The sequence below is a fragment of the Phyllobates terribilis genome, unplaced genomic scaffold (assembly GCF_046119375.1).
Source record: "Phyllobates terribilis strain yellow unplaced genomic scaffold, ASM4611937v1 Scaffold_3__8_contigs__length_932513732, whole genome shotgun sequence".
Taxonomy (NCBI): Eukaryota; Metazoa; Chordata; class Amphibia; order Anura; family Dendrobatidae; genus Phyllobates; species Phyllobates terribilis.
Window position 1 is genome coordinate 848,216,562 of NW_027362763.1, and position 26,843 is coordinate 848,243,404.

Below are 26,843 nucleotides of genomic sequence, written 5' to 3' on the forward strand. Positions count from 1 at the left end.
GGGCTGATATTAGTAGCCTGGGAAGCTCCGTGGGTATTACCCTCTTCCCAGACTTCAAACATCTGCCCCAGCCGTCTGCTTAACCTCCGCTAGAGACTATAATGATGGTGGATCCCACGCCAATTTTCTTTTTAAAAAATCCTTTATTTTAACACTAAATGACAATTGAGGGGTTAATAAAGATGCAGTCCTTAAATTATTAATTTTGTAATTAATTTTTCCCAAAAATGTTGACGTGGGGCTTCGCCATATTTTTGTGTCCAGCCAGGTACAGCAGGCAGGAACGGGCTGCCCCCAACCACCAGCTGCCTATTTGTACCTGGCCGGACACAACAATATAGGGAAGCCCTTTTTTTTTTAATTATTTCATGAAATAATTTAAAAAAAAAATACGTGGGGCTTCGCCCTATTTTTGTGTCCAGCCAGGTACAACTAGGCAGCTGGGGGCTGGAATCCGCAGCGCAGGGAGGCCCAAGCTTTCTGGGCCCCCCCCACTGCAAATTGCAGTCCACAGCCACCCCGGAAAATGGCGCGTTCATAGAAGCGCCATCTTCTGGCGCTGTACCCAACTCATCCAGGGCCCTGGTGCGGTGGCTCACTGGGTAATAAAGGGGTTAGGGCCAGCTTGGCATTATCAGCTGGCCCTAAGCCCGAAATTCATGGGGTCACGCCAATATTAGACATGACCACCATGAATTTCTAGTAAAGTAATTAAAAAAAACACAACACCCAGAATAAAGTCCTTTAATTGAAATAAAGACACAATTTTTTAATGTTCTAAATTAAACCATACTTACCATCACGCCCATTCCAGCTGAAGCCAACGATCTCCTGCAATAAAAGTAAAATAATAAAGCAACCTCATCCTTACCTTTCCATGGTTCCCAGGACCGGTCCAGCTCTGCTACATTCACATGACAGGCTGCACCGCAGCAGAACGCTGCCGTTCAGCTTGCCATGCGGCAGACACTGAGAAGCGCAGGCATGCTTGTGCTCCTCAGTGTCTGACTGTGACGGCATCCAGATGAGCCGAGATCATGTCCAATGAACTCGGCTCACCTCATGCACGTCACTGACAGCGTGGGAAAATTCTCCTGCTCCCCGCATGCGCAGTAGAAGTTTCCCACGCTGTCAGTGACGGACGTCCAGGAGGTGAGCTGAGTTCATTGTCGGCTCATCTGGATGCCGTCACAGTCAGACACTGAGGAGCGCAAGCATGCCTGCGCTTCTCAGTGTCTGCGGGATGACAGGCTGGATGGCGGCGTTCTGCTGCGGTCCAGCCTGTCATCTCGATGTAGCAGAGCTGGACCCGTCCTGGGAACCATGGAAAGGTAAGGATGAGGTTGCTTTATTATTTTACTTTTATTACAGGAGATCGTTGGCTTCAGCTGGAATGGGCGTGATGGTAAGTATGGTTTAATTTAGAACAATAAAGATTTGTGTCTTTATTTCAATTAAAGGACTTTATTCTGGGTGTTTGTGTTTTTTTTAACTTTGACTATGGGGTTAGTAATGGGGGTGTCTTATAGACGCCTCTCCATTACTAACCTGGGCTTGATGTCAGCTGGCATTATAAGCTGACATCAACCCCAACCCTATTATCCCCTGCCACCGCACCAGGGCAGCGTGGAAGAGCGAGGCTAAGTGCCAGAATTGGCGCATCCTATGAATGCGCCATTTCTGGGGCGGCTGACGGCTGGTGTTTCTAGCCTGGGTGGGGGCCAATATTCATGGCTCCCTTCCTGGGCTATTAATATCAGCCTCCAGCTGTCTGCCTAGCCTTTGCTAGCTATTAAAATAGGGGGGACCCCACGTCATTTTTTTGGGATCCCCCATTTTAATAGCTAGTAAAGGCTAGGTATTCAGCTGGGGGCTGATATTAGTAGCCTGGGAAGCTCAGTGGGTATTACCCCCTTCCCAGGCTTCAAACATCTGCCCCAGCCGTCTGCTTAACCTCCGCTAGAGACTAAAATTAAGGGGAACCCCACGCCAATTTTTTTTTTTAATAAATCCGTTATTTTAACACTAGACAACAAGTACAGTAACCAGCACTGTCCCTGTACTTCATATATATGTGACTGACATGTTTCTATCTATCTAATCTATGTGTGATGCTCTATGCTTTCTGTTATAAATTGTCGGGTACCGATGCTGAATTGCCGGCCGGCTTTTTTAAAGAGACGGTGCATGAAAACACTATTATTTGTTTTAATAAATCCTTTACACTAAATGACAAGTACAGTAACCAACACTGTCACTGTACTTCTTATATTTGTGACTGACATGTTTCTATCTATCTAATCTATGTGTGAAGCTCTATTCTTTCTATTCTAAATTGTCGGGTGCCGGCTTATGCCGCTGCTGAATTGCCGGCTTTTCATATATTGTCACAGAAGCGATGCGAACTTCCCTGCTCCGGACACAGCGCAGCGCTTCTGTGACAAGTGAAAGCTGTCGGCACAGAAGCCCTGCGCTGTGTCCGGAGCTGGGAATACGCAGCGATGTGTCAGTTTCAGCAAAGAAGCGCTGACTGTCTGGACCTACCGCCGCCGTATTTTAACTCCCTCCACCTTATATTAACTCCGACATGGCAGGGATACGGCCACGGCAGCTTATTAACACCCCCAGAGTATCCCCGCATGTCAATTTCTGAAAGTTCAAAAGCATTACCGGCGTATAAGACGACCCCAGACTAGACAGAAGATTTTTCAGTCTTCAAAAGTAGTCTTATACGCCGGAATATACGGTATTCAGTATGAAGTATGAGCACAGAATTCAGAAATCCCTGCACTTACGCACCTTGGCTGCCATCAATGAGGTTATTAATGGTTGTCTGAGGAATGTTCTGGCACGCTGAATGCACTTGGAAATGCATATCATCAAGATCCACTGCTGGCAACTCCCTTTGCAATTGCCAGCCAATGATGTCCAAGATGGGCTTGATGGGAGACAAGTCGAGAGACGCTGCAGGCCATGGTAGTATATTTAAGCCGAGTAGACTGCTCACAATAGCACAAGCAACAAGTGACCTTGTGTTGTCGTATTGAAAAGAGACCCCTGGGACACTTTGGAAAAATGGCCTTTAACACTGCTCCTACGACTAAATGAATACAACACTGAGATATTAGTGACTCTGGAATGAAAACGAGAGTGGTCTGGATACCGTACATCATGCCCACACCATAAACCAGGGAGTAGGACTTGTGCGACATTCCCTCAAGAAGACCTCTTCATGGAGTTGCCCACATGGTCTTCAAACCAATCTCTGGCTATCATCATGTCCAAACAAAAGTGTGACATAACTGAAGATGGACCTCCATTCCATTCTCCATTACAGACCACGTTGGCAATGCCATAAACAGAACATCACACTCGTCCTACTCCAGGGATAATGATGTGGAGTGGCATAATGTCCAGTAGCTGGACTCTAGTCTTCATTCCAGGTAAGCTAACAAATAGTGTTACATTGATTTGGTGCTGGAACTAGAGTACGACCATTTCTCCAATGTTTCTCAGGACCTGCTTTTATTTTTCAATACAAGTCAAAGCCACATGTTCATCACGTTACTGTGTGCTGTCCAAGTGGTTGGGATGTCATTAGTTGGCAATTGCAGAGTGAGCTGCCAGCAGTGGATCTTGATTTTTTCCCCAAGTGCATTCAAAGCGGCAGAACATTCCTCAGACAACCATTAATAACCTCACTGATAGCAGTCAAGGCATGAATGTGCCATGTATTTCTGCACGTGGCGCTTAGAACATACACTGAATTTCCATATCATTAACTTGTCTATTGATCCTGTGATTTCCATAATTCCACAACTTTGCCTTCTTGGTTTTACAATTTCAATGTTGTTGAGTGTATAAAAGAAATATTGGAGAAACAAAAGGCAAGAAATGTTTGTCATTTAAGGTCCCAACCATCATTATGATAAAGAAGGGTATTAAAGCAAAACTGTATGAAGCAATCACTTGCCAGTACCTGTAGATGTCCAGAAAGAAAAGTGCTACGGAGTCCATAAAGGGTGTGGGGGCAGATGATAGGACCAGATTCTGAGTAAATTTAGTTAGGGAGACAGCAGTATGATTAGTAAAATGATGCAATAGGCCTGTCTAATGATATGTGTATTTACTGTGGATACTGAAAATTAAATTGGATTGTCTGAGGTAGTGCAATCCAAACATCAAGTGCAGCATAAGAAAAGTCTTGGAGATGGAAACAGCAGGTACTATGATGGAGGATGTTAATCTTAGATCACCAAGAAGAAAAAAAACAAAAACAGTGGTGACAGGAGCATCCAGAGGAATAGAAAACAGTCTTATGTATGCAACACATTTCAGAGTCAATATGACTACTTCATCAAGCATAACACATACAAAATGACTACCCTGACCTTTCATAGAAGTCAGTCCACGTTGAGTTAACATGATTGGTGCAGAGATTAACAATTATAATAAACAAGGAACTTAGCTTCACAATTACAACATACCAAAAAAATATTGGTGTAAAAATAATGAATAAAATGAATATTACTACTTCTAAAAATAAATGAAATAAAATAAATAATGGTATTAAATATAAAATATAGTAAATTCCCTCTTTATGGAAGTGTATGTACTGATCCACATTAATATATAATGTAGAAATAACCTATAACAGAGAGAAGAGAAAAGGGAGGGAAACTAGAGGGCAGTATTTTCAATGCACTCATTTGACTCTTCGGGGGTTATTGTGGAAACTTTAAAGACCCAGCAGAATGGAGATCACAGGAACAGTATAAGGGCTCTTTCACATGTCGGTGTGTCCGGTACGTGTGGTGACAGTTTCCACACGTACTGGAGACAATGACACACACAGACCCATTCAAATCTATGGGTCTGAGAACATGTCAGTGTGTTTCTACAGACCGTGTGATTCACACGAAGTCATGTCCGTTTTAGGTCGGCAGCACGGATCACACTGACCCATTCAAGTTAATGGGTCTGTGTAAACACATACCGCACACGGACGCCATCCATGTGACACGTACCAGTGCTTGGGAATCAGCGGTACAGTTAGCGCTGTTCCAAAGTGCCGGGTGCTGACCTCATCCTTGTCCCTTGCCAGCGCTGTGATCAGCACCAGCAGGGAATAATGATGAGAGTAGTAGTCTGCTCCTGGTGTCTCCACCTGTAAAAATAAGAATAAAAAATAAATAAATAAATCCATATACAGTACAGACCAAAAGTTTGGACACACCTTCTCATTTAAAGATTTTTCTGTATTTTCATGACTATGAAAATTGTACATTCACACTGAAGGCATCAAAACTATGAATTAACACATGTGGAATTATATACTTAACAAAAAAGTGTGAAACAACTGAAAATATGTCTTATAGTCTAGGTTCTTCAAAGTAGCCACCTTTTGCTTTGATGACTGCTTTGCACACTCTTGGCATTCTCTTGATGAGCTTCAAGAGGTAGTCACCGGAAATGGTCTTCCAACATTCTTGAAGGAGTTTCCAGAGATGCTTAGCACTTGTTGGCCCTTTTGCCTTCACTCTGCGGTCCAGCTCACCCCAAACCTGGTGACTGTGGAGGCCAGGTCATCTTGCGTAGCACCACATCACTCTTCCTCTTGGTCAAATAGCCCTTATACAGCCTGGAGGTGTGTTTGGGGTCATTGTCCTGTTGAAAAATAAATGATGGTCCAACTAAACGCAAACTGGATGGAATAGCATGCCGCTGCAAGATGCTGTGGTAGCCATGCTGGTTCAGTATGCCTTCAATTTTGAATAAATCCCCAACAGTGTCACCAGCAAAGCACCCCCACACCATCACACCTCCTCCTCCATGCTTCACGGTGGGAACCAGGCATGTAGAGTCCATCCGTTCACCTTTTCTGCGTCGCACAAAGACACGGTGGTTGGAACCAAAGATCTCAAATTTGGACTCATCAGACCAAAGCACAGATTTCCTCTGGTCTAATGTCCATTCCTTGTGTTCTTTAGCCCAAACAAGTCTCTTCTGCTTGTTGCCTGTCCTTAGCAGTGGTTTCCTAGCAGCTATTTTACCATGAAGGCCTGCTGCACAAAGTCTCCTCTTAACAGTTGTTGTAGAGATGTGTCTGCTGCTAGAACTCTGTGTGGCATTGACCTGGTCTCTAATCTGAGCTGCTGTTAACCTGCGATTTCTAAGGCTGGTGACTCGGATAAACTTATCCTCAGAAGCAGAGGTGACTCGTGGTCTTCCTTTCTTGGGGCGGTCCTCATGTTAGCCAGTTTCTTTGTAGCGCTTTATGGTTTTTTGCAACTGCACTTGGGGACACTTTCAAAGTTTGCCCAATTTTTCGGACTGACTGACCTTCATTTCTTAAAGTAATGATGGCCACTCGTTTTTCTTTACTTAGCTGCTTTTTTCTTGCCATAATACAAATTCTAACAGTCTATTCAGTAGGACTATCAGCTGTGTATCCACCAGACTTCTGCACTACACAACTGATGGTCCCAACCCCATTTATAAGGCAAGAAATCCCACTTTTTAAACCTGACAGGGCACACCTGTGAAGTGAAGACCATTTCTGGTGACTACCTCTTGAAGCTCATCAAGAGAATGCCAAGAGTGTGCAAAGCAGTCATCAAAGCAAAAGGTGGCTACTTTGAAGAACCTAGAATATAAGACATATTTTCAGTTGTTTCACTTTTTTGTTAAGTATATAATTCCACATGTGTTAATTCATAGTTTTGATGCCTTCAGTGTGAATGTACAATTTTCATAGTCATGAAAATACAGAAAAATCTTTAAATGAGGTGTGTCCAAACTTTTGGTCTGTACTGTACTGTACTTGTCCAAAGATGTTCGCCGCTGTAATCCATGCAACCGCTCACACCAAGGAGCCGAGGAGAATGACTCCTGCAGGAAGTGGGCCCCGGAGCTGCGCCCAGCGAGCGATGTCCTGCCACTCACTGAGCTCAGCGCTGTTCTCAGGAGTGAGTCATTCTCCCCGGCTCCTCCGCTGAGTGGTCGCATGGATTACAGCCGACGACAGGTGAGTATATGGATTTTTTATTTTATTCTTATTTTTACAGGTGGAGACACCAGGAGCAGACTACTACTCTCATCATTATCCCCTGCTGGTGCTGATCGCAGCGCTGGCAGGCACGGGACTATGATGAGGGCAGCGTTCAGCACCCAGCGCTTGGGAACAGCCCTAACTGTACCGCTGATTCCCAAAAGCTGGTACGTGTGCTCCTGATGCGGCACACGTGTGCTACACAGGTGCACACGGACATCTCCGGTACTGGAAATATTCGGACGCGAGAAACAGGCCTTAGACAGAGATCATGGGGAGAAGTATGGCAATACAGTACTGTGGAGAGTTTTGTAGGCGAGTGTTATAAGTTTATGTTGTCTTCTATAGCAGATGGACAACCAGTGCACTGAGTGGAACAGGGTGGAAGCATCAGTGTAGTAGCTGGACAGAAATATAAGACTAGTTGCTGCATTCAGAATAGATTGGAGGTAAAAGTTTATTAAGAAGGAAACCTATTAGTGGGGAGTTGCAGTGATCCAGATGAGACTAAATAAGGCAGTGGGAGTTTTTGTATTATCAAAATGTAAGAGAGCAGATTCTGGAGATGTTTTTGAGGTGTAGGTGACATGATCAAGCAATGAGGAGTGAAGAAAAGATCCAAGTCAAATATAACCCCAAGACAGCTTGGATGTTGCTTGGGAGTTAGGGTAGGATCACACATGGAAATGAATTATCAGGTTTAGGTAGATTAGCAGATGGAGGAAATTTAAGAGGTTAGTTTTGGAAAGATTCAGTTTCAGATAGAGTTAGAACATGATATTATAGAGTGGACACAGATTTTGTGGTAGATCTGCCAGGAGAAGCATATAATTGGGTGTCATCGTCATCATAAAGATTGTACTGAAAGCAAATCTGTGATGGTTTGTCCAATAGGGTCTGTATAAAGAGAAAAAAAAGGAGGGGACCCAAGACTGAACTGAGAAACCCCAAACAGTGGGGTGAAAAGGAGAAACAAGAGCCAGCAAAAGATACACTGCAAGAGCAGTCAGAGAGAGATAGGAGGAGAATCAAGACAGAGCAATATCCTTGAGGCCGAAGGAGCAACACATAGTGAGGAGGAGCTGGTGATCCGCAATATCAAATGCTGCAGAGACATCAGAACACTCAGAAGACAGCAGTGACATTAGATTTCGCTGTCCATAGATCATTAGAGACTTTTGGGAGGGCAATTTCTGTAGAGTGTAAAGAGCGGAAACCAGATATATTTTAGTTAGGTGAGTAGTGACGGCGGTGGAGAGGGACAGGAGGAGGTGTGAGAACAGGGTCACTGGTGCAAATAGTAGGACAAGAAGCAGCAAAGAGCAGATGACATCTTTTGTGACTGGTTCAAAGGCAGAAAGTAAATGAAGTGGGGCAATGAATCCACGTCATTAGGCATTTGGTAGATAAATTGACATATCCAGAGCAGGATTTTTTTTTTTTAACTTCTGTATTATTAAAATCAATGGTGAAAGTCAAAGCTATCCACAAACCACAACAGAAATGGGCATGCTGAGGATTTATAAATCTACACCGCGTTCAATTTCCATGCAGAAAATTTCCCAAGCGCATGGAAGTGATTTGTTGAAGTCTTATCCATTTGCCTGCTGCGGTATTCTGTTTTTTGTTTTTTTTTCCTGCAAATCTGTGTGCGATATAAATTCATCCAAGATGATGCATTTTTTTCCAAGACGATGCATCCGTTTTTCTGTAACACACCACCCCGACAAATAGGGTAAGTTACACCAAAAATGCCGGAGTCCAAACATCACAAAGGCATCCTATGTAACCTATCCGGCCTTATGGTTATGTGCCATAATGAATTACTCCTTAAGCACAATACTCACAGGATGTGGGTGCAGCTTAGCAGTAAAGAAATTTACTATATGCTTTTTTGGATTTCTTGCATTTTTATATATAATGAAGGACAATTTTCTAGTCTCCTAAATATCTAGGATCCTGTCTCATGTGGACAAATGCGGTACCCAGATAAATGATTTACTAATTCTTAGTAATGTGTGCATAATGACTATGAAGCTGTAGTTACCCCCCACCATTCCAGTACCAGCTCTCTGCCACTGCCCCAGCTTTTGATGATATGGCGGCAGGGGTCATAATAAAAGCGCATGATCGCGGCAGCCAATCACTGGGCTCAGAGGTCTTGTGCCGTTTACATCGGCATCACGCCATCATTTCTACTAAAAGACTGATATCATCAGTAAGCCACACTTACATATATTCTTCACAAGAATATTACAGTAACCTGATGTTAAATATGTCCATAACAGATGCCAGATCATGATTTGTTTATTTTATGTGTAGCAAAAAAAAAAAAATATATATATATATATATATATATATATATATATATATATATATATATATATATATATATATATATATATATATACACACACACACACATACATATACACAAAGTTTCAGCAAATATGACAAAAACAAATGTAAAAGCAGAGATAGACAAGAGTGTCAATGGAAGCCAAACAGAAGAAAGGTAACCTGGAACCATCCAGCAGGTTCCCCAAAGTGTGATGAAGGTCAGAAGAGACGCTCATCCAGCAAACACCATGGACAATGAAATCCCCCCATATCTACAAAATCAGAGGTGGCATGTAAAGTTAGTTATGAAGTTAATAAAACACATTTGCCTAGGAAATCATTCAGGGTGTATGTTCTCAATGCAGAAAACACAGGAAGTTTTCTTTTCCTGCACCCTGGTGAAGAGATTAGGATAAAAGCAGCACAAAAACTGCACAGCTACTAGAAGGTACAGCAGGGGTGAGGAACCTCAGGCCTGCGGGCCGTTTACAGCCCTCGATGACCTTTTATCCGGCCCCCGGGCAGATTCCCAGAGACTGCAGTGCTTGGGCCGGCAGCTGTATTCTGCTCATTAATTTCTTCTTGTCCTGTGAGCACATGCACGCAACATTCACTATGGAACGCTGAGGCGCGTGCAATGAAAGATGACGTCCTGACACCAGTGCAAGCATCGGGACGTACTTTGTGGGCAGAGTTATCATGCGATTTGTACAGCCCCCGAAGGATGGTAAAAATATATTCTGGGAGAAGTCCCAGAAGACTTGAGAAGAGCAAATGGTGTCCCTATCTTCAAAAAGGGGAAGAACGTGGACCCAGGGAACTATAGGCCGGTGAGCCTTACTGCTATACCAGGAAAGATCTTTGAACAAATTATTAAACAACATGTATGAAAGTACCTTTAGGAGAATGAAGTGATTAACCAGAGCCAGCATGAGTTTGTAACTAATAAGTCAGGTCAGACTAACTTAAAGAAGTTGTCCACTACTTTATATGAACCCCCCCAATGTATCCCCCCCGGGGCCCAGAAGTGTTTTTTGTAAATACCTTGTGGTGCCTTTTCTGCCTCTGAGCAGTACTATCGCTGGCCGCTCACAGGCATCACGTGACCAGTCACGGATGTCACATCAAGTGAGGCGTGACAACAGTGACGCGCTCCCCGCGGTGGATGCTGGGCTGTGGGCAGGATTACCCAGTGTGTCACACCCAGCATCCGCCGCACACGACGTGCTGGGTAACCCCGCCCACAACCCAGCAGTCACCGTGGAACGCAGAAGTAAGAAACCCCCTGCTGCAGCAGGAACTTGACGTGACATCAGCGGATGTCAGAGCCGGCTGCAGCCAGGGGTCACGTGATGACTGTGAGGGGCCAGTGATAGCACCGCTCACAGGCAGAAAAGGCACCACAAGGTATTTAGAGAAACACTTATGGGCCCTCAGGGAATACATTGGGGGGGGGGGGGGAGCATATAAAGTAGTGGACAACCCCTTTAACTTCCTTCTATGACAGAATCACTGACTGGGTGGATCAGAGAAAAGCAGTAGATATAGTATATCTTGACTTCAGCAAAGCATTTGACAAAGTATCTCACACCATCCGTATTGAAAAAATGACCAACTATGGAATGGACAAGGCAACTGTTAGGTGGATTCATAACTGGCTTCGTGAACGGTCCCAAGGAGTGGTCATAAATAGTTGCACATCCAGTTGGAAGAATGTCTCAAGTGGGGTACCACAAGACTCTGTCCTGGGCCCTGTGTTGTTCAACATCTCTATCAATGATTTAGATGCAGGAACAAACTGGAACTGTGGGCAGCAAATAACAGAATGGTTTTTAACAGGGAGAAATTCCTACATCAGGGCAAGAAAAATTAAAAAAGCATATACAGAATGGGAGGAATAGAGCTAAGCAACAGTACATGTGAAAAAGACTTGAGTCTACTAATAGATCACAGACTGAACATGAGTCAACAGTGTGATGCAGCAGCAAAAAAGGCAAATACAATTCTGGGTTGAATTAACAGACGCATAGAGTCTAGATCACGTGAAGTCATAATCCCCCTCTGCTCCTCTTTGGTCAGACCTCATCTGGAATACTGTGTCCAGTTCTGGGCACCACAGCTTAAAAAATCATGAAGAAACTGGAGCAAGTTCAGAGAAGAGAGTTCAGAGAAGAGCGACCAGAATGGTGACCAGTCTGCAAACTATGTCCTATGAGGAACAGTTAGAGGATTTGGGAATGTTTAGCTTGCAAAAGCGCAGACTGAGAGGAGACTTAATAGCGATCTACAAATATCTCAAGGGCTGTCCCACTGTAGATGGGGCGATCAGCTTTATTCTCATTTGCACAAAGAAAGACTAGAAGCAATGGGATGAAACTGAATGGGAGAAGATACAGATTAGGTATTAGAAAAAAAAATGTTTTAAAGGGAGGGTGATCAATGAGTGGAATAGACTGCCACGAGAGGTGGCGAGTTCTCCTTCAATGGAAATCTTCAGACAGAGGAAAGACATCTGTCAGAGATGGTTTAGTGAATCCTGCAATGAGCAGGGGGTTGGACAAAATGACCCTGGAGGTCCCTTCCAACTCAGACATTCTATAATTTTATATCCAAATGGCCCTGGTCAGGAAAAAAAAAAAATGGATTCTCCATCCCTGATTTACAGTATACAATACAGTTAAAAGAAAACTAAGCTTACAAAAAAATATATATTATTTTTGGGGTTTGGAATGTGCAGGTTTTGACCAATACTGATCCCACATCAATGGAGTGATGGCCGGACACGAGCTCCACTGCTCCATTCATTTTCTATGGGACAGATGAAAAACGGCAAGCTCTATATTCAGCTATATCCAAAATTCCCATAGAGAATCAATGAACCAGAGGTGGATGGGTTTCTGTAGGCCTCTGTTCTCTGAATCAGTGGGGATCCCAGTGGTCAGAACCCCATCGATCAGCAGGTTATTACATATCTGACACATAGGTAATAACTTCTACACATTAGAATGACCCCTCAAGGATTCGGAGGTAGTTTTGTGGTGCATGCAGTTTCTGCACAATATTAGCATGTTTTTGCCATTTTACACCACTGTAGCTACTTTACAAAAGCTTAGCCATGTAATGAGCTCCAAGCCAGATTTGTGACTTTTTAAAAAGTTGCACTTCTACTTGGGCAACTGCCCAATGAAGTAGCCCACGTACTATACAAACCAGAGATATGACAGTTTCAGTATAATCTACCATTTTAGTAACTGGAAAATGTGCTGGATTATTAAATTACAGTTCAAGTGCGTACTTATGTATAGACGAACAAGATGCCAAGGGCATCACTTTAGCATTTGCCAGTCAGGTATACAATCTTGTGGCTTTTTACAATCTGCAGCATAGTCAGTCACAAGTAAACCGTAACCATGTATGTGATTATTGGCCAGAAGCAATTTACAGACAAAAGGACAGTTTTTACAAGATATCAGGACAGTTTTTGCATGGATCTTAACTTTAGAGGAGGTGAAAAGGTTTTTTAATTGTAATGTGCTGCGGAATATGTTTGCGCTATATAAATAAAAATTATTAAATATTCCCATATTATTGGCTAACGGCCTACGATCTGTGACGAATACATGCCCTGGACTTGTCTGCTCTGGGATATCTATGGCTGCAAATAAAATGCAAATCACATGAACCATGAATCTGTGCGGAGTAAGCACACTCAATTTACAAGTGCCCTGACTTGGCACCGAGGCCGATATTCCTCAGTGTGTATTTATGGCTTCTTTCGGACATCACTTCATGGGAGGAGGAGGTATAACCCTGTTTGTCATCTTCCTAAAAATGACTGGCAAAATGTACGGACATTAAGAATCTAGCTTTATCCAAGTGTTCACGCTATACCTGGATGAGCTACAGATTCACACCAAGCACAAGTACAGCTGATGTAACGCCTGACCTTTGTAAAAAGATACCCCTGAAAAGCAGGGAAAGAAGGGAGGAAAAAAAAACAGCAAGTCCAAGCGACATCACTGATTTATTATAGGAAACATCTATATGCTTTGCAGGAACCAGGAGCAAAAAAGGCATATGGAGCACAAAGCAAGCATAGGCATTTATTATAGGAGTGTAAAGTAAAGGTGTTCATTTATCCCATTAAGGAATTTTGAGTCATTCTCCCGTTCAGGATCCTTCTATTAGCAAGGGGAGAGAATGGCTACAAAGAGCATCTCTCACCCAGGAGGACCTGACCTGTCCCATATTAGTCAAGCACTGTGTAATGCTTAGCTTGTCCAGTGGGGGGCACTGCAGTGAAATCAAGCAATTACTGCAATGTTTCTCCAATGCTTGCAGCTGATCAATGGAGACTGGGACAACAGGACACTTTGTGATCAGTTTATTATTGAAGGACAATAATACGAGGAGGCATTAAACAAGGCAGAGAGAAATACAAATCAACAGCTGTTATTTCCATGAGAACTTTTTAAATAGATTCACATTAAATTACCAGACAAAATGAACAGGTGACAATATAGTATTTGACCTTGCTAGAGTACCAGAGTCTTGCATAATTTGGCTTGAGAGGGTCCCCCTATTATGACGATGTCCATAAGCCTGAAAAGGAATTGTCGCAAAGACATTCTTTAATGTAGGAGCACCCAGCTTCTCTAAACCACAGCAAATTAGACGATAAAGGGGTGGTCAAGGCAAGCAAAAATATGGCCCATCATTTCATAGCTGCCCAGTCCTGGGCACTTGTGCTATTACCTGTATTGGCACCTGAATAGGGGAGTGTGACGAGGATGGCTGACTGCTAATTCGATAAATCAGCCTTGTTTCCAAGGCTGTGGAGTCAGTAAGCCAAATCTCCGACTTCCGAGTCCAGACTAGACAGCACTGAGCATGTACATAAAGTGCAGCACAGATTCATCTCACTGCCTCACTACTCAGCGTGTACATAAAGTGCAGCACAGATTCATCTCACTGCCTCACTACTGAGCGTGTACATAAAGTGCAGCACAGATTCATCTCACTGCCTCACTACTCAGCGTGTACATAAAGTGCAGCACAGATTCATCTCACTGCCTCACTACTGAGCATGTACATAAAGTGCAGCACAGATTCATCTCACTACTGAGCATGTACATAAAGTGCAGCACAGATTCATCTCACTACTGAGCATGTACATAAAGTGCAGCACAGATTCATCTCACTGCCTCACTACTGAGCGTGTACATAAAGTGCAGCACAGATTCATCTCACTGCCTCACTACTGAGCATGTACATAAAGTGCAGCACAGATTCATCTCACTGCCTCACTACTCAGCGTGTACATAAAGTGCAGCACAGATTCATCTCACTGCCTCACTACTGAGCGTGTACATAAAGTGCAGCACAGATTCATCTCACTGCCTCACTACTCAGCGTGTACATAAAGTGCAGCACAGATTCATCTCACTGCCTCACTACTGAGCATGTACATAAAGTGCAGCACAGATTCATCTCACTACTGAGCATGTACATAAAGTGCAGCACAGATTCATCTCACTGCCTCACTACTGAGCGTGTACATAAAGTGCAGCACAGATTCATCTCACTGCCTCACTACTGAGCATGTACATAAAGTGCAGCACAGATTCATCTCACTGCCTCACTACTCAGCGTGTACATAAAGTGCAGCACAGATTCATCTCACTGCCTCACTACTGAGCGTGTACATAAAGTGCAGCACAGATTCATCTCACTGCCTCACTACTCAGCGTGTACATAAAGTGCAGCACAGATTCATCTCACTGCCTCACTACTGAGCATGTACATAAAGTGCAGCACAGATTCATCTCACTACTGAGCATGTACATAAAGTGCAGCACAGATTCATCTCACTACTGAGCATGTACATAAAGTGCAGCACAGATTCATCTCACTGCCTCACTACTGAGCGTGTACATAAAGTACAGCACAGATTCATCTCACTACTGAGCATGTACATAAAGTGCAGCACAGATTCATCTCACTACTGAGCATGTACATAAAGTGCAGCACAGATTCATCTCACTGCCTCACTACTCAGCGTGTACATAAAGTGCAGCACAGATTCATCTCACTGCCTCACTACTGAGCATGTACATAAAGTGCAGCACAGATTCATCTCACTACTGAGCATGTACATAAAGTGCAGCACAGATTCATCTCACTACTGAGCATGTACATAAAGTGCAGCACAGATTCATCTCACTGCCTCACTACTGAGCGTGTACATAAAGTACAGCACAGATTCATCTCACTACTGAGCATGTACATAAAGTGCAGCACAGATTCATCTCACTACTGAGCATGTACATAAAGTGCAGCACAGATTCATCTCACTGCCTCACTACTGAGCGTGTACATAAAGTGCAGCACAGATTCATCTCACTGCCTCACTACTGAGCATGTACATAAAGTGCAGCACAGATTCATCTCACTACTGAGCATGTACATAAAGTGCAGCACAGATTCATCTCACTACTGAGCATGTACATAAAGTGCAGCACAGATTCATCTCACTACTGAGCATGTACATAAAGTGCAGCACAGATTCATCTCACTGCCTCACTACTGAGCATGTACATAAAGTGCAGCACAGATTCATCTCACTGCCTCTCTACTGAGCGTGTACATAAAGTGCAGCAGATTCATCTCACTGCCTCACTACTGAGCGTGTACATAAAGTGCAGCACAGATTCATCTCACTACTGAGCGTGTACATAAAGTGCAGCACAGATTCATCTCACTGCCTCACTACTGAGCGTGTACATAAAGTGCAGCACAGATTCATCTCACGGCCTCACTACTGAGCATGTCCATAAAGTGCAGCACAGATTCATCTCACGGCCTCACTACTGAGCATGTCCATAAAGTGCAGCACAGATTCATCTCACTGCCTCACTACTGAGCATGTCCATAAAGTGCAGCACAGATTCATCTCACTGCCTCACTACTGAGCGTGTACATAAAGTGCAGCACAGATTCATCTCACTGCCTCTCTACTGAGCGTGTACATAAAGTGCAGCACAGATTCATCTCACTACTGAGCGTGTACATAAAGTGCAGCACAGATTCATCTCACTACTGAGCGTGTACATAAAGTGCAGCACAGATTCATCTCACTACTGAGCATGTCCATAAAGTGCAGCACAGATTCATCTCACTGCCTCACTACTGAGCGTGTACATAAAGTGCAGCACAGATTCATCGCACTGCCTCACTACTGAGCGTGTACATAAAGTGCAGCACAGATTCATCTCACTGCCTCACTACTGAGCGTGTACATAAAGTGCAGCACAGATTCATCTCACGGCCTCACTACTGAGCATGTCCATAAAGTGCAGCACAGATTCATCTCACGGCCTCACTACTGAGCATGTCCATAAAGTGCAGCACAGATTCATCTCACTGCCTCACTACTGAGCATGTACATAAAGTGCAGCACAGATTCATCTCACTGCCTCACTACTGAGCATGTCCATAAAGTGCAGCACAGATTCATCTCACTGCCTCTCTACTGAGCGTGTACATAAAGTGCAGCACAGATTCATCTCACTACTGAGCGTGTACATAAAGTGCAGCACAGATTCATCTCACTACTGAGCGTGTACATAAAGTGCAGCACAGATTCATCTCACTGCCTCACTACTGAGCATGTACATAAAGTGCAGCACAGATTCATCTCACTGCCTCTCTACTGAGCGTGTACATAAAGTGCAGCACAGATTCATCTCACTACTGAGCGTGTACATAAAGTGCAGCACAGATTCATCTCACTACTGAGCGTGTACATAAAGTGCAGCACAGATTCATCTCACTGCCTCACTACTGAGCATGTACATAAAGTGCAGCACAGATTCATCTCACTGCCTCTCTACTGAGCGTGTACATAAAGTGCAGCACAGATTCATCTCACTACTGAGCGTGTACATAAAGTGCAGCACAGATTCATCTCACTGCCTCACTACTGAGCGTGTACATAAAGTGCAGCACAGATTCATCTCACTACTCAGCGTGTACATAAAGTGCAGCACAGATTCATCTCACTACTCAGCGTGTACATAAAGTGCAGCACAGATTCATCTCACTACTCAGCGTGTACATAAAGTGCAGCACAGATTCATCTCACTACTCAGCGTGTACATAAAGTGCAGCACAGATTCATCTCACTACTCAGCGTGTACATAAAGTGCAGCACAGATTCATCTCACTGCCTCACTACTGAGCATGTACATAAAGTGCAGCACAGATTCATCTCACTACTCAGCGTGTACATAAAGTGCAGCACAGATTCATCTCACATAAAAGCTGAGATCCTTAGATCAGGAACAGAACAGACATTTATAGGACATTTCATAACTTTCCCAAATGCTTATGAAAATATTTATAGCACATTCTGTATTGTACTACTGTACCAATTTATTAGATATTTTAGGAGTCGGTCCATTTTATACCAACTCCATAGTCCTGCTTTCTGTCTATTCATCAGGCAGGTTATTTAAAACATGCAGGGAAATGTTTTACCTCACAGAAGGGATCACAGCTGATTCTATGTTGTCCTGTCTGTATTGTCTTTTGCTCCCCCCCCCCCTGCCCAGGAGCTGTGGTATGATCAGACCATGTTCCTGCACGGTCAGACACAGTCAATAGGCCCACGATCAGTATTTTTCTCAGGAGTGGGAGCCAAAACCAGGTGAGGAACAACCAGAAAAAGGCATAATAGAAACAAGTCACCAATTCTGCATTTATCACCCACTCCTGGTTTTGGCTCCCACTCCTGAGAAAAAATACTGACCCAATACTGATAGTGGGGCCGTGGCCTTACACAGTACGTAGCAGAGGCACATTTATAAGATCTCAGCACAGAAATATTTTTTTAAGACATGCAATTGTGGAAATTATTATTCTAAGATCTATTAATCAAAATGTACTTTGTCAGAAAACCCCTTTAAAGCAGTTAAAAGAAGTTACAAGAGAGAACATACGCACATCAAGTAGTTTTTACATTGCTGTGTATGTATTCATCATTTGTAAAATTTATTGAGAGCTTTTTTCAGGTGAGTTCTAGGTACAAGGTCCCTGAAATAGACGTTGTGTACAATTACCCTTATACAACCCTTCACAGCTCATTTCAAGCACATTCTACATCAACGGGCAGATGGATGCCTACCTCCAGCACCCTGCATCAACGGGCAGACGGATGCCTACCTCCAGCACCCTGCATCAACGGGCAGACGGATGCCTACCTCCAGCACCCTGCATCAACGGGCAGACGGATCCCTACAACCAGCACCCTGCATCAACGGGCAGACGAATCCCTACAACCAGCACGCTTGCAATACCATATCTAAACATATACAGTAAATATACCAAACATATATTGATTGGATCCCCTAAAAGGAAGCCTCAAATTTATGCCTAAAATAAAAGTACTCATCTAGTTTTGTTTTAAAAATATATCTTTACATACATAACAAATATTACAACTCTAGGGCTCAGTGTGTGATATTACCAGTATTAATACATATAGTAAAATGGAATAAAACGCATTATAATAGTAAGTCAACATGAGAAAAAAAACAAAAACAAAGCTCCTTGAAGTAAGGACACTAATGAATCACCCCTTTATACTGATCTTTCCTTTGTAGTGCTACATTATATCAGTCTTGTACTTCTGTGCTATTATTTCCCAATTACACAAGCATTACTTTGGCTTCATGTATTGCTGATGGGCTAGCAGCTTTATAATCTGCCGGTAGCACTTCCCATTAGTAAGTTACCGGCTCACCTTTGCTGCACTACAATCAATTACTAACGTCACAACACAAGTGTGTGTCCACACTCCGAGGACGACCGAAACCCTACAGACAGCAACATATGGCAAACCAGGGAGGACAACCCCGGGTCAGTGACAGGCAGCCGCAGCTGTCACAGTTGTCCTAAAGGATGACAAGTCAGTGGACTTAGGACTGAGTACAATCTCTGCCTTGCAGAACATAATGCATGGGAGCCGGAGCCGTATATGCTTCGCAGCACTGGATGGCAATAAGCCTTTATTTATTAGGTGCCAACTTAACATCACAAGTCACAAAGGACAGAAACAGTACCCTGAAAATCCTCCAAACAGGATTTGGTTGGGGAAAATGGAGAAAAAAAAAAAAAAGTTTGAACTTGGTCTTTAAAGTGACATTTTCTCTGAAAAAAATAAAAATTATATACATACACATTTTTTACCACGTAGGATCCTTTGCTTCCCATGGGATAAGCGGTATCTGTCAACTGCTTATCCCACTCAAATATAGAAATAAATATACACATTGGGACTAACATTTACAGGGCATCTGAAAAAGTAGCCATCAGGTGAACAATTATCTGTCCATCAGTGTCTTAAAAGGAACCTGTCGAGTCCATAAACACTATTTACCTGAAGAGATGGGGGGGGGGGTAATCTATGCTATTAACCCTATACCTGCAGGTAAATTGAGTTTCTGGCCATGACAATGTCCACTTAATGGGACATAAGAGATCTGAAAATGGGAATTTTCTGAAAACAGCACCATTTTCATCTGTGGGCAGCATCTGGTATTGCAGGTCAGCATCATTTCGAAGTCTTGCAGACCTTTTTCACAGCTGGTTTCATAGAAGATGGGCCCCAGGCAACAAGTAGTAACTTGCATCATACGAGTAAGGTCAATAGCAGATGTCAGCATAAGGCCTCATTCAGACATACACTTTTATTCTTGTATGAAAAAATAAAAAAATATATATCTATATTTCAGATCTATGTATCAGTTTTTACCATCATAAATAGCATCCAACTGATTTTTTTTTTGCCGTTAGAAACATATAGGTAATTTTGATCCTTGGATCATAAATATCTCAGTTTTGTTTTTTTTCTGGATTCACATCTGCAAAATTAACATGGACATATGACCAGCTTCATGGATTACAATGGGCACGTGCGCCATGAAAACGCCAGCTACAACACAAATGAAAACTAGCCGAGACCTAGAGGAGCAAAACATCCTCTATTGGAGCGGACACTGTAGTATTAGTGGCCATTTAGACAAACCACTAACTGTAGGAGATGATTCGCTGGGGAAAACAGGCAAACTGCTCGTTTGTTAGGAGATTTCATTGTGCATTTATACAGATCATGGTTATCGGCAGCACGTTGCAGGACGTGCTGCTGATAACATGTCCTGTATATGGGGACAGATCAATCCTATTAGCGACCGCGCTGCCCCATCATTCCTCGTCGGCCTTCCAACCTGAGTACAGTCAATGGGCTCTTAGTTGAGGGGATGGAGCCCATGATGGGGGTGACCCTCTAACCTGAGCCCTACAGGTCTGCAGTCAGCTGAGTAATCAGACACACCCACTGCTAAGCATCTGAGGCTCAGTAACCAAGGAGAAGCTGGTTGTTAGGCAATATATCCTTAGCAACCGACCTGTCAGCCATGACTCAGCTGTTCCCCAGTGCGGGGCTGATGGGGGAAGCAGCTCCAATCTCCAGCACAACTAGATGCTTCCAAAAATAAAACCAGTAAAAATACTTTTTTTTTTTTTTTTACAAGAATTTAGTCAAATGCGGTTCTCCATCAGAGGCCAATACACCCTACATACAGCCCTACATACACCCTACATACAGCCCCACATACACCCTATATACAGCCCTACATACAGCCCCACAGGACCGCTGGGCCCCAGTAGTGATGGCTGGCCCGAGCCTTGTACCCGCAATCAGCGGACCCCGGGGTGCAGGTACCATCACCATATGGTGGGCAGCCATGCCTGTGTGGAGGGCACAGCATGTCCTCCCGGTGCCGGTGTGTGCTGACAGGTGAGGCGGCCCGTTATGGTCACACACATACATGTACCCACGTTATACACAGACTGCAAGAGTCACGTGACACCAGAGACCCGCGCGCTCTCTTAACCCCCTCAAACCCGCTACGGACGTCAAGGTAACGTCACAGCCGCGCACACAGAACAGCCTCCGTGATCCCTCCGCCCGTCCCCGCAGATGTCCCCGTCATTCTATACACGTACGCCCATTACCTGGCTCGTTAACGTGATTCATTTCCCAATTTCTATCCGAATCGAACCGATTCCGATTCCTCAGCGATCCTCTCTCCGCCATCTTGGCTCTTGGTTTTGAAATTAGCCCCGCCCTCAGTGCCTACGTCACGCCCAGTCTCCGCAGTCTGAGCGGTGCTCCTGGCTCTGTGTAGTGCCCGCCTTCTTGTGTGTGTACGCATGCGCGGCTGGCCTGCGCTGAGTGACTGCCGGAGCTAGTGAGAAACGCAGTCACGGCGCAATGTGCACGGTGTCCGGCTCTCTGTGCTCACCTGTATGTGCTGCTGTGTGACAGGGGCGACCATGACTGTGTGCTAGGGTTGTGTCTGACTGAGGGGTGACACTTTCAGGTCAATGACTTCATCCAGTGGCTTCTTGGCTTTCTAATGAGTTATTGGTGCACTTGTAACACGTTCAGTATTTTACCTCAGTATGTGTAAGCCAAAACCAGGAGTGGAACAATCAGAGGAAAAGTATAATAGAAACACGTCACCACTTCTGCATTTCTCACCCACTCCTGGTTTTGGCTTAGAAATACTGATGTAAAATACTGACCAAATACTGAACGTGTGAATGTGGCCTTATGATACCCTAAATACGCACCTGAAAGGGGTTGATTGGTGGATGAGCGACCGCTGAGATCCGCACCGATCAGCAGAACAGGGAATTTTTGTGACAAAATAGCGCAGGAGGTGAGACGCCCGACCGCCGCTCCATTCATTATGTGGCTGCCGCACTGCCCCATGGGTAATGAATGGAGCGACGGTCACACGGCCTATTCTAACGGGAATAAAACTGCCCCATTCTTCCGATCGGTGCGGATCCAATCGGTCAGACCCCGCCGAGCCAGAAGTATCACCACCCCGAGAATGGGTGATTACTTGTTTTCACTGGATATCCCCATTTATCTCCCAAATTTAAAGTGCAGATTTCTTTATAGTGTGCGGCTTGGTGAAGCTCCAAAGAAAAATAAAATAGCTATTACTTACCCCTTGAATCTTCCACTGCTTTGGGGGTCTCCTGTCCTGCAGTGATGACGTCCTGTCCATCAGTCCCGTGACTTCTGCAGCCGATCACTGGCCTCAGTAATGACATTTGTACATTCGGCATGTAATCACTTTTTGGCTAAGATCAAGTGCAGTGTCTGTTATCAGTGCAGGGGCTGCTGGTAAAGAATAGTGATACACACACTGTAGGAAACTTTTGGGGGCAACCTTGAATTTCCTGATCAAGCCCTAGGTGCAGGAGTGGTGACCCCCACTTTGAGTAATGGCACATCTTCACTTCTTTCACACATTTTAGCACTCACACCTCTTTTCCTCGCCTCCTGACTAAGTATAGGAGTTTTTAACTTCCCAGACAAATTTCCAGATTGTAAATGCACGGCACATACATTCTGATTTACATTTTTTTGTCACTTATGTGCCCATTTTTGCACGTGTGTCACAAGGACCCCTTGCATTGCCATGTACTTACAGTGGGGAAATTAAGTATTGGATACACTGCCCATTTTGCAAGTTTTCCCACCTACAAAGAATGGAGAGGTCTGTAATTTTTTTTTTCTTCACCTGTGAGAGACAGAATCTAAAAATAAAAACAGAAAATCACATTGTATGATTTTTACATAATTAATTTGCATTTTTTTTGCATGAAATAAGTGATTTGATCACCTACCAACCAGCAAGAATTCTGGCTCTCACAGACCTGTTAGTTTTTCTTTTAGAAGCCTTCCTACTCTGCACTCATTACCTGTATTAATTGCACCTATCTGAACTCATTACCTGTATAAAAGACACCTGTCGACACAATCAATCACACTCCAACATCTCCACCATGGCCAAGACCAAAGAGCTATCTAAGGACATCGGGGATAAAATTGTAGACTTGCGCAAGGCTGGGATGGGCTACAGTACAATAGGCAAGCGGCTTGGTGAGAAGGCAACAACTGTTGGCGCAAGACGCACAAGATGACTGTCAATCTTCCTCGGTCTGGAACTCCATACAAGATCTTGCCTTGTGTGGTAAGAATTATTCTGACAAAGGTCAGGAATCAGCCCAGAACTACACGGGAGGACCTGGTCAATGACCTGAAGAGAGCTGGGATCATAATCTCAAACATTACCGTTAGTAACACACTTTGCCGTCATGGATTAAAATCCTGCAGGGCATGAAAGATGCCCCTGCTCACGCCAGCACATGTACAGGCCCGTTTGAAGTTTGCCATTGTCCATCTGGATGATCCAGAGGAGACATTGGAGAAGGTCATCTGTAGCACCCTGAGGACTCGGCTGCTACAGGGGTATTACACCTCAAGCCAGAGGTGTGGTATTCCACTCCCGGGTAAGGATGGAGTGTGGAACTGAGCTCAGATAGCTGCATGCACTACATACATCCCATTTCCGGGGGACAGACCGACGGTACTCCCACCAGTTTATGTGCAGGTACGACAGTGTCTGTCCCTGGCTGGAGTGGGAGGGGGGTGGAACATCCCAGTAGTGTAGGGGCAGATAGGGGGAGCAGTCTGGGTAAGGCTAGGAGCTCATTGGGTGCTGGTCACCTGAGCTCACACATAGAGGGAGTATATAAGGTGGGCACCATCTTAGATCAGGGTCAGTCAGTCTTTTGTAGAGTCAGAGGAGCAGAGCAGAGAAGCTCAGCCAGAAGGGCTGACAGGGAGTTGTGGTTCCGGCTGGGCCCAGCTCCAAGGCCAAGACTGAGAGAGGAGTCAGAAGGACCCAGAGAGAAGGAGAAGGAACCCCAAGACCCCAGAATACAAACAGCAGGGTGAAGGGTTGGCACCCAGGGTACCGGATCCCAAGCTGGCAGAGGACAAAGCACACCTTAGCCAGAGACCGGAGGTCGTGGGCAGGATCTGCCACGACCCTCACTAAATCCACTAGGAAGGCATACCAGGTATAGGGTCAGGGAACCCAGAAGAGGTGTACCCACCAAGAGACCCGAGGGAGCCGGACATAGGTGGATCCCTGGTGAGAACGGCCAGAAGAGAGGGAAAGTCAGAAAGGGAGCTCAGGACCACGCTCCAGAATTACTTGGGGGTTGGCCGAGTCCAGGACCTGGTGGACGCAGCACGGCTCGGGTGGTCGCTTCAGGCCAGAGTGACCATAAGAACACCCGTAAGTAAATACCCCTAAACTGCACAGCCCGACTCTGAGTCTTCTTGCTGAATCATCCTGCACCTTCACAACCACCATCCTCTACATCTGACCCCCTGAGGCTAATACCCCTCCCGTTGGGGGTTATACTATCACAGCTGCACACATACCACCAGCCTCAGCGGACCCTTCTGCAGCGGCGGCCTTTTGACCGCAAATCAACGGGTGGCGTAGTCGACACTAAGGACCTTTACCAACATCTGTAAAGACTGCCACACACTGAGTTTGACACCCTGGGCACGGACCGGGTCGCCGCCACTCGGAGACTACAACCCCCATCTGATCCGGCTCCGGGTAATCCCCAAACAGCACTGGCCCAGGGGGCGCGTCACATCTGCTCAAATGAGACCAAAATAGATCTCTTTGGCATCAACTCCACTCGCCATGTTTGGAGGAAGAAGAAGGATGAGTATAACCCCAAGAGCACTGTGCCAACAGTGAAGCATGGTGGGGGAAGCATCATACTTTGGGGGTGCTTTTCTGCAAAGGGGACAGGACAACAGCACCATATTGAAGGGAGGATGGATGGGGTCATGTATCGCGAGATTTTGGCTAACTACCTCCTTCCCTCAGTAAGAGCATTGAAGATAGGTTGTGACTGGGTCTTCCAGCATGACAATGACCCGAAACACACAACAAGGCAACTAAGGACTGGCTCTGTAAGAAGCATTTCAAGGACCTGGAGTCACCTAGCCAGTCTCCAGCCCTGAACCCAATAGTATGGAGCTGAAACCCAATGTTGCCCAGCGACAGCCCCAAAACCTGAAAGATCTGGAGAAGATCTGTATGAAGGAGGGGGCCAAAATCCCTGTTGCAGTGTGTGCAAACTTGGTCAAGAACTACAGGAAATGTCTCACCTCTGTAATTGCTAACAAAGGTTTCTGTGCCAAATATTAAGTTCTGTTTTCTGTTGTATCAAATACTTATTTCATGCAATGAAATGCAAATTAATTATGTAAAGATCATACAATATGATTTTCTGGATTTTTTTTTAGATTGTGTCTCTCACAGTTGAAGTGTACCTACGATAAAAATTACAGACCTCTCCATTCTTTGTAAGTGGGAAAACTTGCAAAATCGGCTGTGTATCAAATACTTATTTTCCCCACTGTATGTGTTTTGTTCCTTAATAGTCTAAGGAGGGTGTGAGTTGTCATGAAGTTCCACAATCCCCCTTGATCTCCTTCTTCTGGAAGAGAGCAGAGTTAAACTGTGCCCTCTGTTCCACTGGGCTGGCAGCTCAGGTGGATGCTAGGAGCAAGACAGGCAAGAATGGGACAAGGTTTGTTAGGGGCCTTTCTCCTCTGGGTGAGGGCTTGCCATCGACCATATACGTATGCATTTTTTTGTGTCCGAGATAGTAAATTGTCGCTTCTCATGGATGACGATAACTTACTGATTATACTGAAGCCGATTTCTGGGACTTGCAGCAATCCTGAAAACAAGGTTCTGCAGAGCCGCTCTCTAAATGGATACTGTATGCTCGATCTTCACTCCATTCATTGTCTATGGGACTACTGGAGAAAACCAAGCCCAGTGCTCAGGCTGTCCCACGGACAATGAAGGAAGTGTTGGTTAAGCATGCTCACCTCCGCACCATTCAGAAAGGAGCTCTGTAGTGCCCTCATTCTCTGGAATACTGGTGGTCCCAGTGGTCAGACCCCCAGCAATCTTTAAGCCATCCCCTATCTTACATATAGTAGGTAACTTACTATAATGGGAATAACCATTTAATGGAGCCTGGCACACAAACTGCTGATGCCAACCTATGTCATGGCAAGTAAAATGAGGGGTTTGATCTGGGGTCTAATTTATTGGTTTTTTTTCTCTGATCACGGGCCTAAATTTATTTTAAGATCAGGTTTGGGATCTGAATTGTTTTTGACAGGTTTGCAATATAAATGTATTTCCTGGTCTGGGATCTACAGTATATAAAATTTGGTGTCTCATCTAGGATCTGAATCAGATTGGAAGTCTGGTTTGGAGTTCTGGTGAAACATGTTGGGGGTTGTGAATAAAGAAATGATTGACACAGCAATAGTGACCCACCCGGCTATAAAATAAATGTGACCTGCAGGCACATGTAGCAGCACATTGTACATCAGCAGTACTAATATATACTTCCACTGTCTATCATCTACTGCTGGAGGGCAAAGAATGACAGCAGATTTATAATGTAAACTTTA

General features: G+C 44.5%; 1 protein-coding gene across 2 annotated transcripts in view; it reads right to left on the reverse strand.

Moving 5' to 3' along the window:
* Positions 1-21,600, reverse strand: part of ATL2 (atlastin GTPase 2) — a 64,996-nt gene extending 43,396 nt beyond the window's left edge. For both annotated transcript variants that reach the window (XM_073672524.1, XM_073672525.1), the window contains exon 1: positions 21,467-21,600. In XM_073672524.1, coding sequence (XP_073528625.1) covers positions 21,467-21,548 — 82 coding nt within the window. In that variant the 5' untranslated portion in view covers positions 21,549-21,600. The remainder of the gene's footprint in view (positions 1-21,466) is intronic.
* Positions 21,601-26,843: the final 5,243 nt, after the last annotated feature.